Below are 14,148 nucleotides of genomic sequence, written 5' to 3'. Positions count from 1 at the left end.
GAACTTTGCCCAAGGTTTTCCATGTATTTTTCCCACTCATTGGAAAGATCTGTCAAAAAAAAACCACTCAGGGAAACCTGTATCCAGCTCCTGACATCCCCCTTTCCTCCAGGAGGAGAGTCTGGGAGGGAAAAAGGGATTTATATATTTTATGTCTTATAAATCTTCACTGTCTGAGCTTTCTAGAGAGGGAGCAGGTCTGTCCTTCACTGCAGATTTTGGATTTATGCTGGGAAAGCTTCCCCACAAAGCCCTAAACATCTCAAAGGACACGTTGGATTAGGAGAAACCAGATTGATGTTTTATTGTACAGCACTGAACAGTAATCAAGATAAATTATCTCCAGCTAATCATCCCAGGAGAGTCTGCGTGTGGTTTGAGCAAACTTTGATCAAAAAGCAGCTTGTGAGAAAAGTTGAACAGGATTTCTGGGGATCTCTCAGCTGCGGTGCAGGGCCACCAGTGACTCAGATCCCTGAGTTTTCCCACTGTTTAACAGATCCCAGTGGGAGGGGATGGACAGGAAATCCCTGCAAGAGCTGGGCCCGGAGTTCTCGCCTTGGCAGAGCAGTCAGCAGCACTGCTGGTTGTACTACAAGGAGTAAATCTCTAGTAAGGACCTGTGGAGCTTCTCTGGGCTGGAAAATCTGTCCTCCTTCACTGGCCAGCCTCAAAAATAACCAAATCCTGTGCTGGCATCAAACGTGGATGAATTCTCTTCCCTTTCCTGGGTCCTGCTGTCCAGCAGGGCCTTGCCCAGCGCAGTTCCACCGGGATGGAGGGAGGGGTCTGCAGGGTGGGTGGTGCTGAGGGGGGCTCAGAGCAGCCCCCCCAGCAGAACACTCCCCACGGTGGCTGCCAGCAGGAGAACGAGGCAGGAGCAGAGCCTGGATCCTGATCCTACAGGGAGGGAGAACACAGGGAATGGGATTCTCCAGCTGCCCGGGGAGGGCTGTGGGCTCAGGAGGTGATGGGACACCTTGAAGTGCACCTGAGAGCCCGAGGGCAGCCCCAGGGCCAGGTCCCCAGCTGTCCCCCAGCCCTGAATCCCACCAGGAAGGAGGGGGAGCAGCCAGCTTTGTCCTCCCCGGCATTCCCGAGCCTTTCCCACGTTCCCAGCTCACCGGGCTCAGGCTGCAGGTTGATGTGGCCGTTGGAGGTTGGCTGTGCTGGCTCCGGAATGCTCCCAGGTGTGGGCTTGGGGCTGGGGGCAGGGCTGGGAGGGGAGCTGGGCTGGCACGGCACGGCCGGGGAGGAGCCGAGGCTTGTTTGGGGCGGGATGGTGGAGCTGGGAATTGGGGTGGGCGTGTGTGGGGCTGGGGTGGCAGTGGGGACAGAGGGGGAGGGAGGGACGGGGGTGGCAGTGGGAGAAGAGGTGGGATTGGAGACGGGGGTGGCAGTGGGAGAAGATGTAGGATTGGGGACAGTGGTGACAGTGTTGTGGGTGGCAGTGGGGGCAGAGGTGGTGTTGGGGACAGTGGTGACAGTGCTGTGGGTGGTACCAGCTGGCTTAGTGCCAGCACTAGTGCTGGTGGTGGCCCTGGAGGTGACAGCAGGGACTGGGGTGGCACTGGGGCTGCTGGTGGCCAGGAGGGTGCTGAGGAGGGTGACAGCAGGGGAGGTGGCTCTGTCTGTGGTGGGGGCCTGGTGGGTGGAGCAGGGCGCTGCACTGGTCACGGCAGGGGGGGTGGCAGTGGGGACAGTGGGACCCCCAGTGTGGGAGGGGGTGCCTGGGGGGGTTGGGCTCTGAGTGCTCGGGGTGGGGGTCCTGGGGGGGACTGTGCTTGGCTGAGGGGTCGAGGGGCTGCTAATGGCAGTGGTGGTGGGGACAGTGACACTGGCCGAGGGGTGAGGGGTGGGGACAGTGGCTGTGGAGGTGACACTGCCCTGAGTGGTGGGCACAGGGGTGGGGACAGTGGCTGTGGAGGTGACACTGGCCGGGGTGGTGGGCACAGGGGTGGTGACAGTGGCTGTGGAGGTGACACTGGCCGGGGTGGTGGGCACAGGGGTGGGGACAGTGGCCGTGGAGGTGGCAGCAGGGCTGGCTGTCCCCGTGGGCGCGGGCCGCCCTCCCTGCAGGCCGATGTTCAGCACGCAGTCCAGCTCCTGCTGGGATTGCTGCTGCACCCAGCTCACCACCAAGGGCTCCTGCTCGTGCTTCTTTAACTCAGGGAGGTTTTCCCCCAGCAAATGTTTCACGTCAGTGACGCTGAGTTTCTGCAACACACACAGAGCATCCCCTTCCCTCACCCTCACAGCCCCAAACGCTTTGCTAACGGGGCTGCAGAGCAACTAAAACTTCCTAAAGGAAATTGATAAAGGTGAGAAAGTGGAGAATTGGTGACTTGGTTGGGCTCTGACCTCGGCCCTCAGCCAGCCCTGCCCTTCCCTGGGGAGAGGGACAGCAGCACCCCAGGGTGCACCCCACCTGCAGTTCCTCAGGATTTAGGGTGAGGAAGGTGCTCAGATCCATGTTTATGGCCACACCAGCACTAGCCAAGTTCTTCAGATCTTCTGCTGGAGCTCCACCTTAAAGAGAGCCCAGGGGACACCTGGAGATGTGCAAACCCTTCCAGCACTTCTGGGGAGGTTCTGGAGGCTGCTAGGCCTGTCTGTGGCTGAGAAGAGACCCCAAACCTGGTGGTGGGAGGGAGGGTGGAGGGGAAGCACCTACCCAGGTATGGCTGGATCTGGCAGTAATAGAGGCCAGGGGTGCTGGCCAGGCTGGCAAAGGCCTCCCGGGCCTTCCCATAGAGCTGATCCTTCTTGGATTGGGAGCATGAAGAGATGTCCAACTTCCCAGCAGTCCTGGAAGGAGGGCACAGGTCAGCTCTGATGTCTCCAGTTTGAGCTCTCCTGTTTCCCAGATTCTGAACTGCACTGGGACATAACTCTGAACTCCATATAAAGTGTCAGCAAGTTCTCCTCACAGCTCAGGCACACAGAACAATCCTTTTCCAGCCCCAGAACCAAGGACACTGCTGAGCTCCAGGCCCAAAAAGTGCAAACAGCAGGGAATGGAGGAGAGCAGTCTGGGAGGGTGGGACTGCAGAACCTGAGCTGGAACTGGACAATGAGCCCCAATATGGAAATGGACCAAAACTGATCAAAGTGTGACAACTCCTGAGCCATTGTCCATCCTGGGTGTAGCCACAGCCAGGCCCTTGCACTGCCCAAGGTGTATCCTTTGGGGCCTTTTAACAAATCCCTGCTTTATTCCTTTAACTCTGTCCAGCCTCTGCTCCAGGCAGCCTCTCCAGGCATCAGCAGCACCCCAAATTGCAGATAAATTGTTCTGGCGGCTGGGAGAGATGAGTGGGATATCCCTGCTCATGATCCTGGAGCTCAGGTAGGATCTGGGATTGGGACAGGACCATCCCACTGTGCTGGTTGGGAGTGGGGACATCCACAACAGAGCTGGGGCTCTTCCATCCCACCTCCCCAGAGCCCAGGGCCTCTCAGGGCTGAGCAGCAGCCCCAAGAAGCAGCTCACCTGATGGCTGCAGCAGGGATCTGCTGGATCTCCTCCTCCTGCAGGTTGCACAGGCGCTTGCCTCTGATTTCCTGGAGCAGGGGCCCTGTCAAGGAGCCCCCCAGGGCCAGGTACCTGCTGAGCAGCTGCTGCACCTGAGGGGCACAGGGCACGTGGGAGGCACAGGCAGGGATGGGAGATGTTCCTGGTAAGGATGGCAGTGCTGCCAACCCCCCAGAAAACCCCACAATGCCTCCACCCTGAGCTGGGCTGGGACAGGGGCAGTCCCAGTTTGGGTTCCTCACCATCCATCCCCTTCTGCTGCCATGGGTTTACCTGGGAATCCCTCCACTGTCCTGAGTTGCTGAGCAGGGCTGAGAGGGTGTCACTGGATGTCACCTGCCACTGGCTGATCTCCTGCTCCGTGTACAGGCCAGCCAGCATCCCCAGGCGCTTCAGCTGCTCCTCTGGGATTGACCCCTGGAAAAACTGTGGGGCCCGGCCCACGGGGCAGGAAAGAGGGAAGGGAAGGGAAAAGGAAAATAGGGCAGGAATGAGTGCAAAGGACCAACTTGGGCACCTTCTTCCTGTGCCCACTGAGCCCTGCTCCCTGCCTGTCCTGGCTTGGCCCATTTTGCTGGGGGGCTCCTGCCCTGTGCCACCCCTTACCTCATCCACCTTTTTTTTCAGGACCCAGGAAGCCTGTGAGGTGATTGGCAGATCCAGCACAGCCTCCAGGTTTTTTATTAACACATCATTGCTCAGGCACAGGTCGAGCTCGTCAGGGGAGAGGAAGATGATGTCCTCGATGTTGCTGGCAGTGATGGGCTTGGACTGACAGCCTGAGGGCAAGAAATTGTGTCAGGCAGAGGGTGTGTGTGCTGTGTGTGCCCTTCCCACCTGGCCCTGCTCCTGCCATAGGTCTCAGAGCCCTGCTGAAGGACAGGGAATCACAAAAATGTGGCTCAAGCCACGGTGGATCCTGTTCCCATCCACTCGTCCCCAATCCATGGAGGTGCCTCATTTGCTGTCATTCCCTAAAATCATTCCAGGAGAACCTGGTGATGTTTTGCAGCCCACTTGTGCTTAGTCCTGTTAAAATCTGCTCACACTGCTCCATGTCCCCTACAGGAGCGTCGTCTGCTCCTGCAGCATCCTGCCCTGTGGACTGTCCCATTGTCCCAGCTCCTTCCTGACTGCTGCCACCACATCCCTGCTCCCAGGTAAGAGCAACCCCCACCTTGTGCTTCAAGGACATTTCCCCACTCCCCCAGTTTGTGGGAATCCCAGACTTCTGCCTGGTCCAGCCGGGAGCTCCCAGACCCTCCCAGCCCTGGGCATTGTCCCCTCCCAGAGCTCTGGCCTGGCCGGAGGGAAGGGAAGCACTCACGGTCCGCGCTGCGCTGCAGCCGGGGCTGGGAGGCAGCCGAGGCTGCTGCGAGCGCCCTGAGGAGGATCAGGGATTGCTCCCGCTGGGAACGTCCCTGGCTGAGGTAGGCGGCAGCGATGCTCCTCCTGAAATCCTCCCGTGCTGCCTGCGGGGACACAGGGCGCTGGGACCGGGGGGACAGGGACACAGGGTGCTAGGACCGGGCAGCACAGGATCCTGGGCCCACCAACCTCGGAGCTGACCTGCCTGATGGTCCTCTCCCCCCGAGGAGGGACCTTACCTCGGCCACCAAACTCAGCGTGGTCTGGTTCAACGCCAGCACGAGCGGCCCCAAATCCTGCAGAGTCTGTAAATCCCAGCTTGAAGGATCCCTGCGGCAGCAGGAGCAGGACCAGCTCAGCATGCCCGTGGATTCCCACCCCTCCTGTCTGCCGCCCACCCTTCCAGGAGGGGAAGGCTCCTCACCCGTACGCTGTGTCCCCCGAGAGGAGCAGGGCATTGAGGGCGTCCTGCTGTGCCTCCGTCAGCGCCGGGCAGAGCTTCAGCTTCTCCAGGATGTTGGGATCCGAGGCCGGGACAGTGCCCGGCTCCAGGTCACACACCAGCGCCCCGAGGCTGTACACGTGGGGTGTCATGAAAATGTCCCCTAAAATCAGTGCCGGGGTGCTGCCATCCCCACGGCCGGGTGGGTGCCCCCATATCCCGGGGTTTGGGTGAGGGACAAAACAGCAGCGCCCGGGTTTCAGCCGGGGCGAGGCTCCCGCTGCAGCCGCGTGGAGGAAGGAGAATTCTCGGTGTGTTTTTGTTTCTGCAGGAGCCCAGCCCGCTGGAATCCCAGCACGGAACCGGCTGCACAGGGCTGTAAATCCTCCCTGCCCAGTGACCCGGCGCAGCAGCAGATGTGGCATAAACAAAAATTCACCCCGCGGGACCCCCCGGGACCCCCCAGAGCCCCCGCCGGGGCTGATACTTACTGGGGATGCTCAGCGTTGGACAGGACGGCTCCAACAATCAGGGCAGCCTGGGGAGATGATGGGGGATGCTCAGCCCCGGTAAGGAAAGGGAAGAAGGGATCTGAGATGCAGGGAATGGGATCTGACCCAGCTGGAGCCCCCAGACTGCTGCCCGTGGGAGCAGCCAGGAGCTGCAGCAGCCCCTGGGTGACTTGTGGGGACAAAAGCCATCAAAGCCACTCTCAGCAGGGGGACACTCGGGTGGGTGCTTGCCTGGAGCTGGGTTTGGGAGCAGGGCACGCAGGGGAGGGATGGGACAAGGACAGGGCCACGCTGTGCACAGGGGGACAGCAGGGAGGTGGTGGCTGTGCCGCCCTGCAGCTGAGCACTGCGGGAATGGTGGCACCTCCAGCGCCAGCTGGGGAATTTTGGGAATGCCCTGGCACGGTGGGAGCCAGCAGAGCCGGCAGGGACTCACCGCTGTGGCTTTCACCGGGTCTGTGGAGATACCTGCAAGGAAGCAGGAGCAGGTTAGGAAACATCCCTGGATTATGAACGGCTCGTCGGGGTTGCTCCAAGCAGCTCCAGGTTTGGAGTCTGGGAAGAGCCTTTCCTTTGCTAATTTCATGTTTAGGAAATGCTGTGGATCACTATGAAGGGAGCAGCCCCCAGCCCGAGCACCCCCAGTTCCCCACAGGAGGGTGTGGAAGACAAAAAGGGGATAAACCCATCCCTGGAAATCCGGGAAGATGTGTCCCTGGGAAAAGCCTGCAGATGTTGAGGGGAGCAGGAGGCAGAGCCCTGGGAGGGCTGAACCGAGTGGGACTGGGATGAGGAGCAGCACAGCTGGAGCATCCCTGGTGCCTGGGGGTGCCTGGGGGCCCGGGGCAGGTTTTGGGGACAGGATGTGACTCACGGAGGCAGAGGGTGACGGCTGCCAGGGCTGGGGCTGCCCACACCATGGTGCTGCTGCCAGGGGCTCGTCCTTGGAGCGGATCCGGAGAGCCGTGTCCCACACTTGGAATTGCTGGAGGTCCTGGGGCTAATTCTGTCACCCAGCACTGGGGCTGGAGCTGTGGGGTCAGGGGTCTCACTGTGCCCACCCCGTCTCTGTGATGCTGCACAGATGCCCAGCGACCACAGGTGAGATTTTAAATCCCACTTAACAGAAAACAGGATTTTTCCCACCCATTATAAAAGAAACTCCACAACTGTCCTGCAGGGACAGGGTCCCCCTCCATGCCCCAGCTCCTCACCAGCACAGACTGGGAGAAATCCAGTGTAAGGCAGTGGGGGAGCCCAGCAGGTGTTCCCCACCCCTCCACACCCCTCAGGAGGATCTCCTGACAGAAAACCAATCCCTGCTCCTAAAATTCCCTCGGGGCTGCCCAAAGCAATCCGTTATCGCCGTCTGAACTCGATGCAAGGAATTTCCCCCCCTAAATATCAATTTTCCCCCCCAAAATCTCATTTCCCCACTCCCAACCCTACCGTGGCTGTGTCGAACCGTTCTCTGCCCCCTTGTGCAGGGGGATTTGGCTCCGGGATGGGAGGATTCGGCCGGGAAGGTGCTCGCGGGGCTGGGGCAGGGGCTGGGCAGCGCTCGGCACTTTATCTGTGCGGGGTGGGGATGTTGCTCCGCACACGGGGTGTGACGGGGCAGTTTCTCAACTCTGTTTTGTCAGGCTCCTTTCCTTCTCCCTGGGTATGCTTTGGGGCTGTTTCCTACTTCTCATAAAGGGTCACTGAGATCTGGGTTCAGCTGAACCGAAAGTGAACCCAGAAGGAGTTAAAGCCTCTGGTTTGGGAGTTTCTGTGCTCCTGAGGGGGATTCAGGTGCTCCTGGTGAGGGGAAAACCTGTAGAGCTGCTCAGGGGTTATTTTATAGGGCAGGCAGGGTACAGAACAGAGTGAGCTCAGTGATGGGCTCCGCATCCTCTGGGAGATGTCTCCCCTCTCCTTTTCGCCTGGATCACAGTCAATCCCGTTCCCTTTTTTTCAGCTTTACCCCCCGATCATGCTCCAAAATGCTGTCGAGCACGTGTCATGAAGGGAACCAAGACCAAAGGAATCAAATCCTTCCCGGGGCTCTGAGATGACAACCTGGAGGAGCTGTGAGCACAAACTTTATGTGAGCGTTTATCCCGGGAAAAGGGAAGGGTGGCTGGGCTGGAGCAGGGCTGCACCCCCCTCTCAGCCAGGTTTGGGGGCCCCAGCCCTCCCCAAGGGTCCCTGGAGCTGCTGGCCGTGTCAAGAGGGGTTTGTCACCCCCTGCCCTGTCCTGTCCCCAGCCCCGTCCCCCAACCGGTCCTGCAGCCCCAGGGCTGGGTCGACGCCCATGGGTGTTGCTGGTTTCTATTTTGGAAGGATTTACTGTGAAAATAGCTCCTGTTGGGGCAGTAAAATTACAGAATGCTATGAGGCTGCTGGAGTGACACAGCCCCTGCCTCAGGCTGGCTGGACAGAGGTGGCTGGAGCAGGAGGACAGGGACACATCAGGGCCACTCGGGGGGTCACTGTGTCCGCTGTGTCCCTGTGGAGATCAAAGCTGGCCCTGAAACCCCCTCGGGAGCTGCCACTGGAGGATCCACCCTGAACTTGAACATGTGGAGGAACATCTGCCCCAGGCTGTTCGTGGGGACATTCCCAGGTCAGCGGTGAGCTCTGACTGCAGGTCCTTGTGCCAGAAGGGCTAGGAATGCTCCTCTCCCTTAAGCAGTGGCCCTCTGCCCATGTCTGGTTCATAATCTTCAAAAAATATCTCCCAGTCTTAGACTGCAATAATTCCTTGGGTCTTTAATTGGTTTTTCCTCTGCTCCCACCTGAGGGATGAGTGTCCCTTACACAACAATCCTCTCACACAACAATTCTCTCCCTCACACAACAATCCCCTCACAAAACAATTCAGCCCCTCACACAACAATCCTCTCACGCTCAATCCTCCCTCACAATAATCTTCACACAACAATCCTCTCCCTCACACAACAATCCTCCCTCACACAACAATCCTCTCCCTCACACTCAATCCTCCCTCACACAACAATCCTCCCCCTCACACAACAATCCTCCCTCACACAACAATCCTCACACAACAATCCCCTCACACAATTCAGCCCCTCACACAACAATCCCCTCGCACAACAATCCTCACACACTCAATCCTCCCCCACACAACAATCCTCACACAACAATCCCCTCACACTCAATCCTCCCTCACACAACAATCCTCTCCCTCACACTCAATCCTCCCTCACACAAAAATTCAGCCCCTCACACAACAATCCTCTCCCTCACACTCAATCCTCCCTCACACAATTCAGCCCCTCACACAACAATCCTCCCTCACACAACAATCCTCACACAACAATCCCCTCACACAATTCAGCCCCTCACACAACAATCCCCTCACACAACAATCCTCACACACTCAATCCTCCCTCACACAACAATCCTCTCCCTCACACTCAATCCTCCCTCACACAAAAATTCAGCCCCTCACACAACAATCCTCTCCCTCACACAACAATCCTCTCCCTCACACTCAATCCTCCCTCACACAATTCAGCCCCTCACACAACAATCCTCCCTCACACAACAATCCTCACACAACAATCCCCTCACACAATTCAGCCCCTCACACAACAATCCCCTCACACAACAATCCTCACACACTCAATCCTCCCCCACACAACAATTCAGCCCCTCACACAACAATCCCCTCACATTCAATCCTCCCTCACACAACAGGTCTGCCGGGTCGGAGCCCCGGGGCCGCTCCCGCGGGGCCGGTCCGGCCTCATTCCCCTCATTCCTGGAAGCCCCCGAGAAATGGATGCAGAGAGCGGACAGTGAAGGGCAGAGACACGTTTAATACAGCAAATACACCAAAACTGGAACTGCGGAGTGCACGGGACATCACGGCCACAGCACAACCCCAGGGCACCGGAGGAGGCACAGCCCCGCGGGCAGGAGGGGACAGGACGGGGACACGGCCCTGGAACGCAGCCGGGAAGGGCGCCTGGAAAACTCCCTCTCCAGGGTAAGGAAAAATCTATTTTATCTCTGGCACTGGGGAGAAGCAGCACGCAAAGGCTGGGCTGGGGTGTGGGGGCTCCTCCACACAAACACGGTGGGCTCGGGGTGCCAGCCCCATCCATGTCCCCACGTCCCCACCCCTCATCCCGGCCGTGTTCCCGGCAGGGCCCGCTCCCAGCACGGACAAGGCTGGGTCCCCCTGTGACAGGCGAATCCCCGCTGCCACTTTCCAGCACCTCCCCTGAGCGTCACCCCTCGAATCTTTGGCAAACAAATTCCTTGTGTTCCTTCCCAGCTGCGGGACCCCTCCCGGCCACCAGGCCTGGCAGGAAGGACAAGGGGCTCCTGCTCCTCCTGTCCCCCCGAGCCCCCTGGCAGCAGCCCTGAGCCCACCGTGCCCGCTCAGTGCCCAGGGCTGGCATCTCAGGCCATCCCCACCCTGCAGTGGTGGCACCAAGCCACAACAGAAAGGGACAGGTGATCCAGTTCTCCCCCCGGGGATTTTGGTGATTTACAGGGTGTGTTTATGCACAAGGAAGGGTTTTGATTTTTTTATTCCCCCTCAGGGTGGGAATATCAGCTGTGTGAACCCCATCAGGTGTGCTTTACACGGGATGGGGTTGGAGAGGTGACAACAACTCTGGGCATGTGCTGACATGGTCCTTGAAAGCCCTGGGATGGGGCTGTGTGGCTCCCCAGCTGTCCTGTTCTCCTCACTTCCAAATGTCCCCCGAGGGCTGCAGAGGATGAGCAGGGAAGGGGAAAGCAAAGCAGGATGACCAGCAAAGCAAGGGCACTTCCAAGGAAATTTCTTGGCATCTGTCAAAGCTGAGCTCCTGCCTGCTCTTCCCATCAGTTCTCAGCCTTTCTTTCACCTTTGTGCTTTTCCAACTGTTCCAGAGCTTCCCCAAACTGCCCAGCTGAAGGACCTGGAAACCTGCCAGGCAGGAGCCACCCCCTGGAACCTACACAGGACACTGATCCCTCCTCAGGTGGGTGAGCAGAAAGTGACTTGTGCCCTCTGACCTGTCTCAGCAGTGATAAAAGCAGGAAAGGCAGTGCTAGTAGAAGGAATAATAAAATCCATTTAAAAAGCTTTGGGCTGCTGGCTCTCTGACCACAGAAGTACTAAAAATACCTCATTCCTGAGACCACCCGTATTTTACAAACCCTAAAAGACTAGATTCTCTTCCTAGAAAATTGAAAAAAGTTTAAAATCCATTGGTATCAACCCCTTCACCTTCACCAAACCTTTAAAAACTGCCCAAGTGGGCTGAGGGAAGGAGGGGGTGAGGGGCAGGGACCTTTCCATGCCCATCCCAGTCCAGTTTCACAGGACACCCTGGGACTGGGGGACTATCAGTGTCCCCAGAATGTGCTCCAGCTCCCAATCATGGCACAGCAGCTGGAGTGAGGGAATGGGAATGGGGGACAGGGACACTGGAGCTGCACCCAGCACATTCTCCCTTCCTGTGCCAGGCTGCAATTCTGCATCCAAGCATGGAGAGGCTGTGGGGGATGTCCATGGCAAAAGCAGTGCCCAGCTGTGCCCGAGCCCCAGGACAGGGATGGAAAGCTTTGGGGTCACTCTAAGCTGGAGTGTGACACTGACTCTGCTGCTGAGGCCCAGGATTGGGAAAGGGACATCCCGTGACCAGATGGATGATGGGCATCACAAAATAACCCCACCCCAACCGCTCCTAAAATCCACCTGATGCCAGCCCCAGGAACGAGGGAAGCCACAGAGGGAGTGCAGGTGTGGAGGCGGCGCTGGGCTCCGTGGGGACAAGGCTGGAGCTGGAAATGCAGGGATGTGCTTTGTGCTCACTCCAGAGCCCACTCAGCCAGCCACTGCTCGCAGCGCGCCCGCTGCTCCTCCGTCTCCTCCCTGCTGCCTTCACCCCCTGCTCCCTCCTCTCTGGCAGCTTCCCGGCTCTCCTCCTCCTCCTCCTTGTGTGTCCCCTTGTCCTTGAGCTCCTGGATGACGTCCTCCAGCCGCTGGGTGACGTGCTGGGGCACCCAGTTGCTGTCCATGGCAGTGACGAAGGGGTCGGGCGCGCACACCTCGATCAGCTCCTTGCCGGTGGGAATGCGCAGGTAGTAGGCGTGGAGCATCATCCTGTAGGGATTGCTGTCCTGCCTGTGGCTGTAGGTGAAGTCCCCCACGATGGGGTGGCCGATGGCGCTGCAGTGAACCCGGAGCTGGTGAGTCCTCCCTGGGGGGAGAGTGGGAATCAGGGACAGGGAATTCCTGAATGCCTCCTTCAGGGCATGGTGACAATACACCTAATGGCATTTGTCCTCCTGAGCACGGCAGGTCTCAGTTCCCTCATCCCTTTCCAGGCTCTGCTGCATGTCAGAGCTGCCCCTGTCCCCACCTGTCAGTGGCTGCAGCAGCACTTTGGTGACGGGGTCTCCGCTGTAGGATCCATGTTCCAGCACCATCAGCTCCGACTGGCACGGCTTGGGATTCTCACAGCCTGCAAGGAGATCCAGAGGGGGTTTGTGATGCCCCAGCACATCCCTGGGGGCGTGGGCAGAGCAGGGGATGGGGCTGCTCACCCTCTGTGCCCTCGATGCACATCATGTGGGTCATGCCCTCCGTGGTGTTCTTCCCGATGGCGTAGCGGATCGACATCCGGCTCTGGCTCACGTGGCCCCTCACCTGGGGGCAGGAACGTGCACACTGAGCCCTGGCACATGCTCCTCACCCACCCCCCATGGCAGGAATCATGGAATCACAGAGAGGGTGGGGCTGGAAGGACCTTAAAGCCCATCCATTTCCCCAAGCACAACTCCTTGTCAGGGGCAGGGACACCTTCAACGTTGCTCCCAGCCCCATCCAAGCTGGCCTTGGACACTTCCAGGGATGGGGCAGCCACAGGTTCTCTGGGCACCTTGTGCCAGAATTCCTTCCTGACATCCAACCTAACCCCATCCTCTGGCAGTGGGAAGCCATTCCCTGTGTCCTGTACCTCCATGCCCTTGTCCAAATCTCTCTCCAGCTATCTTTGAGCCCCTTTAGACTCCAACTCTGAATATTTCTCTTCTCCAGCTGAACACCCCCAACTTCCTCAGGGCAGAGTTGTTCAGGAACACCAGAAGGCCAAGGCAGGAGGTGGCAGGGAGGGCTCACCAGGGCCAGGTAGGCTTTGGTCACCAGGCGCTCCTTGAAGCACTTGTAAGCACTTCCCGCAGCCGCTTTGTTGAGTGCCACACACAGGGCCCCGCTGGTGGAGAAATCCAGCTGGTGGCAGAACCTGGGAAGGACACGGGGGTAAAGGAGCATCCTGGGCACCTCAGGAGTGTCCCCAGCTGAGCGCAGAGCCGGGCTCGGCGCGCAGGCGCTCACCTGAAGCCGTAGTAGGTGTCGGGGTCGGCCAGCTCGGGGAAGCGGTGCTTGAGCTGGCTCTGCAGGGTCAGTGTCTCGTACCACATCTTGCTGTCGATGCGCAGGTCCCAGTGCTTGTTCACCACGATGAAGTCGGAGCTCTGGTACAGGATGGACAGGTTGTCGATGGTGCCCGGCTCCATGGCCAGCGCCCTGCGGGGCAGAGAGGGCGAGGGGGAATCGGGATGAAGAGCCGCCAGCTGCGGGATGGGCACAGCAGCCCCGGACGCACGGGACGGGCAGGGAGCAGGGCCTGGAGGTGGGACACCCCAGCAGGGATTGGGGATGTACCGCTGCTGCCGAGGTATCAACGTCACCCGCAACACTGTCACCCTGCCTGTCCCCCATGCTCACCGGTGTCACACCGTGCGGATGCAGGTCCCACAGCGGTACGGACGCTACAGCAGCGCTCCGGCCGCCGCCATGCCGATGTCACAGCGCACGCCTCCGCCGCTGTCCCGCTGTCCCGGGACGCCCCGACGCCACGCGCGGAAGGCCCATGCCCGCCCCGCTGTCACGCGTGGAGGCCCCGCAGCCGCGCGGTGCTGCCTCTGCCCATCCCGGCGGCGGCGACCGGCCTCGCCCCGCTCCCCGCTGCAGCCCGGCCGCGAGCGCGGCGGCTCCGCCGGAGGACACGGGACAGAGGGGAGGGGACAGGGGACGCGGGGCGGAGACACGCACGGCGGAGAGGACCCCGGACGGGGCAGAAGTGACCCGGGCAGGGCGGAGGTGACCCAGAGCCGGCTGGGGGCACCCGGACCCGGCTGGGGGACCCGCGCAGCGCCCCCGCCGCCCCGGCCCCGCCCGCTCCCGCAGCGCCTCCCGGCAGCGCTCACGTCGCGTCCAATCAGCACCGCCCCCGCCACCTCCTCCCGCGCGTCGCGCCCAATCAGTGCCGGCCCCGCCT

At 59.8% G+C, this 14,148-nt stretch overlaps 1 protein-coding gene and 1 long non-coding RNA gene across 2 annotated transcripts; one reads left to right on the top strand and one right to left on the bottom strand.

Annotated features, from left to right (window-relative positions):
• Window positions 1-279: 279 nt before the first annotated feature.
• On the bottom strand, window positions 280-5,497 carry LOC132335110 (mesothelin-like protein). Its single transcript, XM_059861265.1, has 10 exons — window positions 5,328-5,497; window positions 5,143-5,233; window positions 4,863-5,007; window positions 4,142-4,314; window positions 3,809-3,961; window positions 3,494-3,627; window positions 2,675-2,808; window positions 2,429-2,529; window positions 1,125-2,217; window positions 280-900 (listed from the first exon to the last, which is right to left on the bottom strand). The coding sequence occupies exons 1-10, from the start codon at window positions 5,495-5,497 to the stop codon at window positions 818-820; spliced, it is 2,277 nt and encodes a 758-aa protein (XP_059717248.1). The 3' UTR covers window positions 280-817.
• On the top strand, window positions 4,216-13,389 carry LOC132335113 (uncharacterized). Its single transcript, XR_009488593.1, has 4 exons — window positions 4,216-4,344; window positions 4,604-8,465; window positions 9,563-12,351; window positions 12,906-13,389. It is a non-coding gene; the product is annotated as an uncharacterized LOC132335113 (long non-coding RNA).
• Window positions 13,390-14,148: the final 759 nt, after the last annotated feature.

Source organism: Haemorhous mexicanus, chromosome 17, assembly GCF_027477595.1.
Source record: "Haemorhous mexicanus isolate bHaeMex1 chromosome 17, bHaeMex1.pri, whole genome shotgun sequence".
NCBI classification, from domain to species: domain Eukaryota; kingdom Metazoa; phylum Chordata; class Aves; order Passeriformes; family Fringillidae; genus Haemorhous; species Haemorhous mexicanus.
The sequence above is the reverse complement of the archived record's forward strand: the minus strand, read 5'-3'. Positions and strand labels throughout refer to the sequence as shown.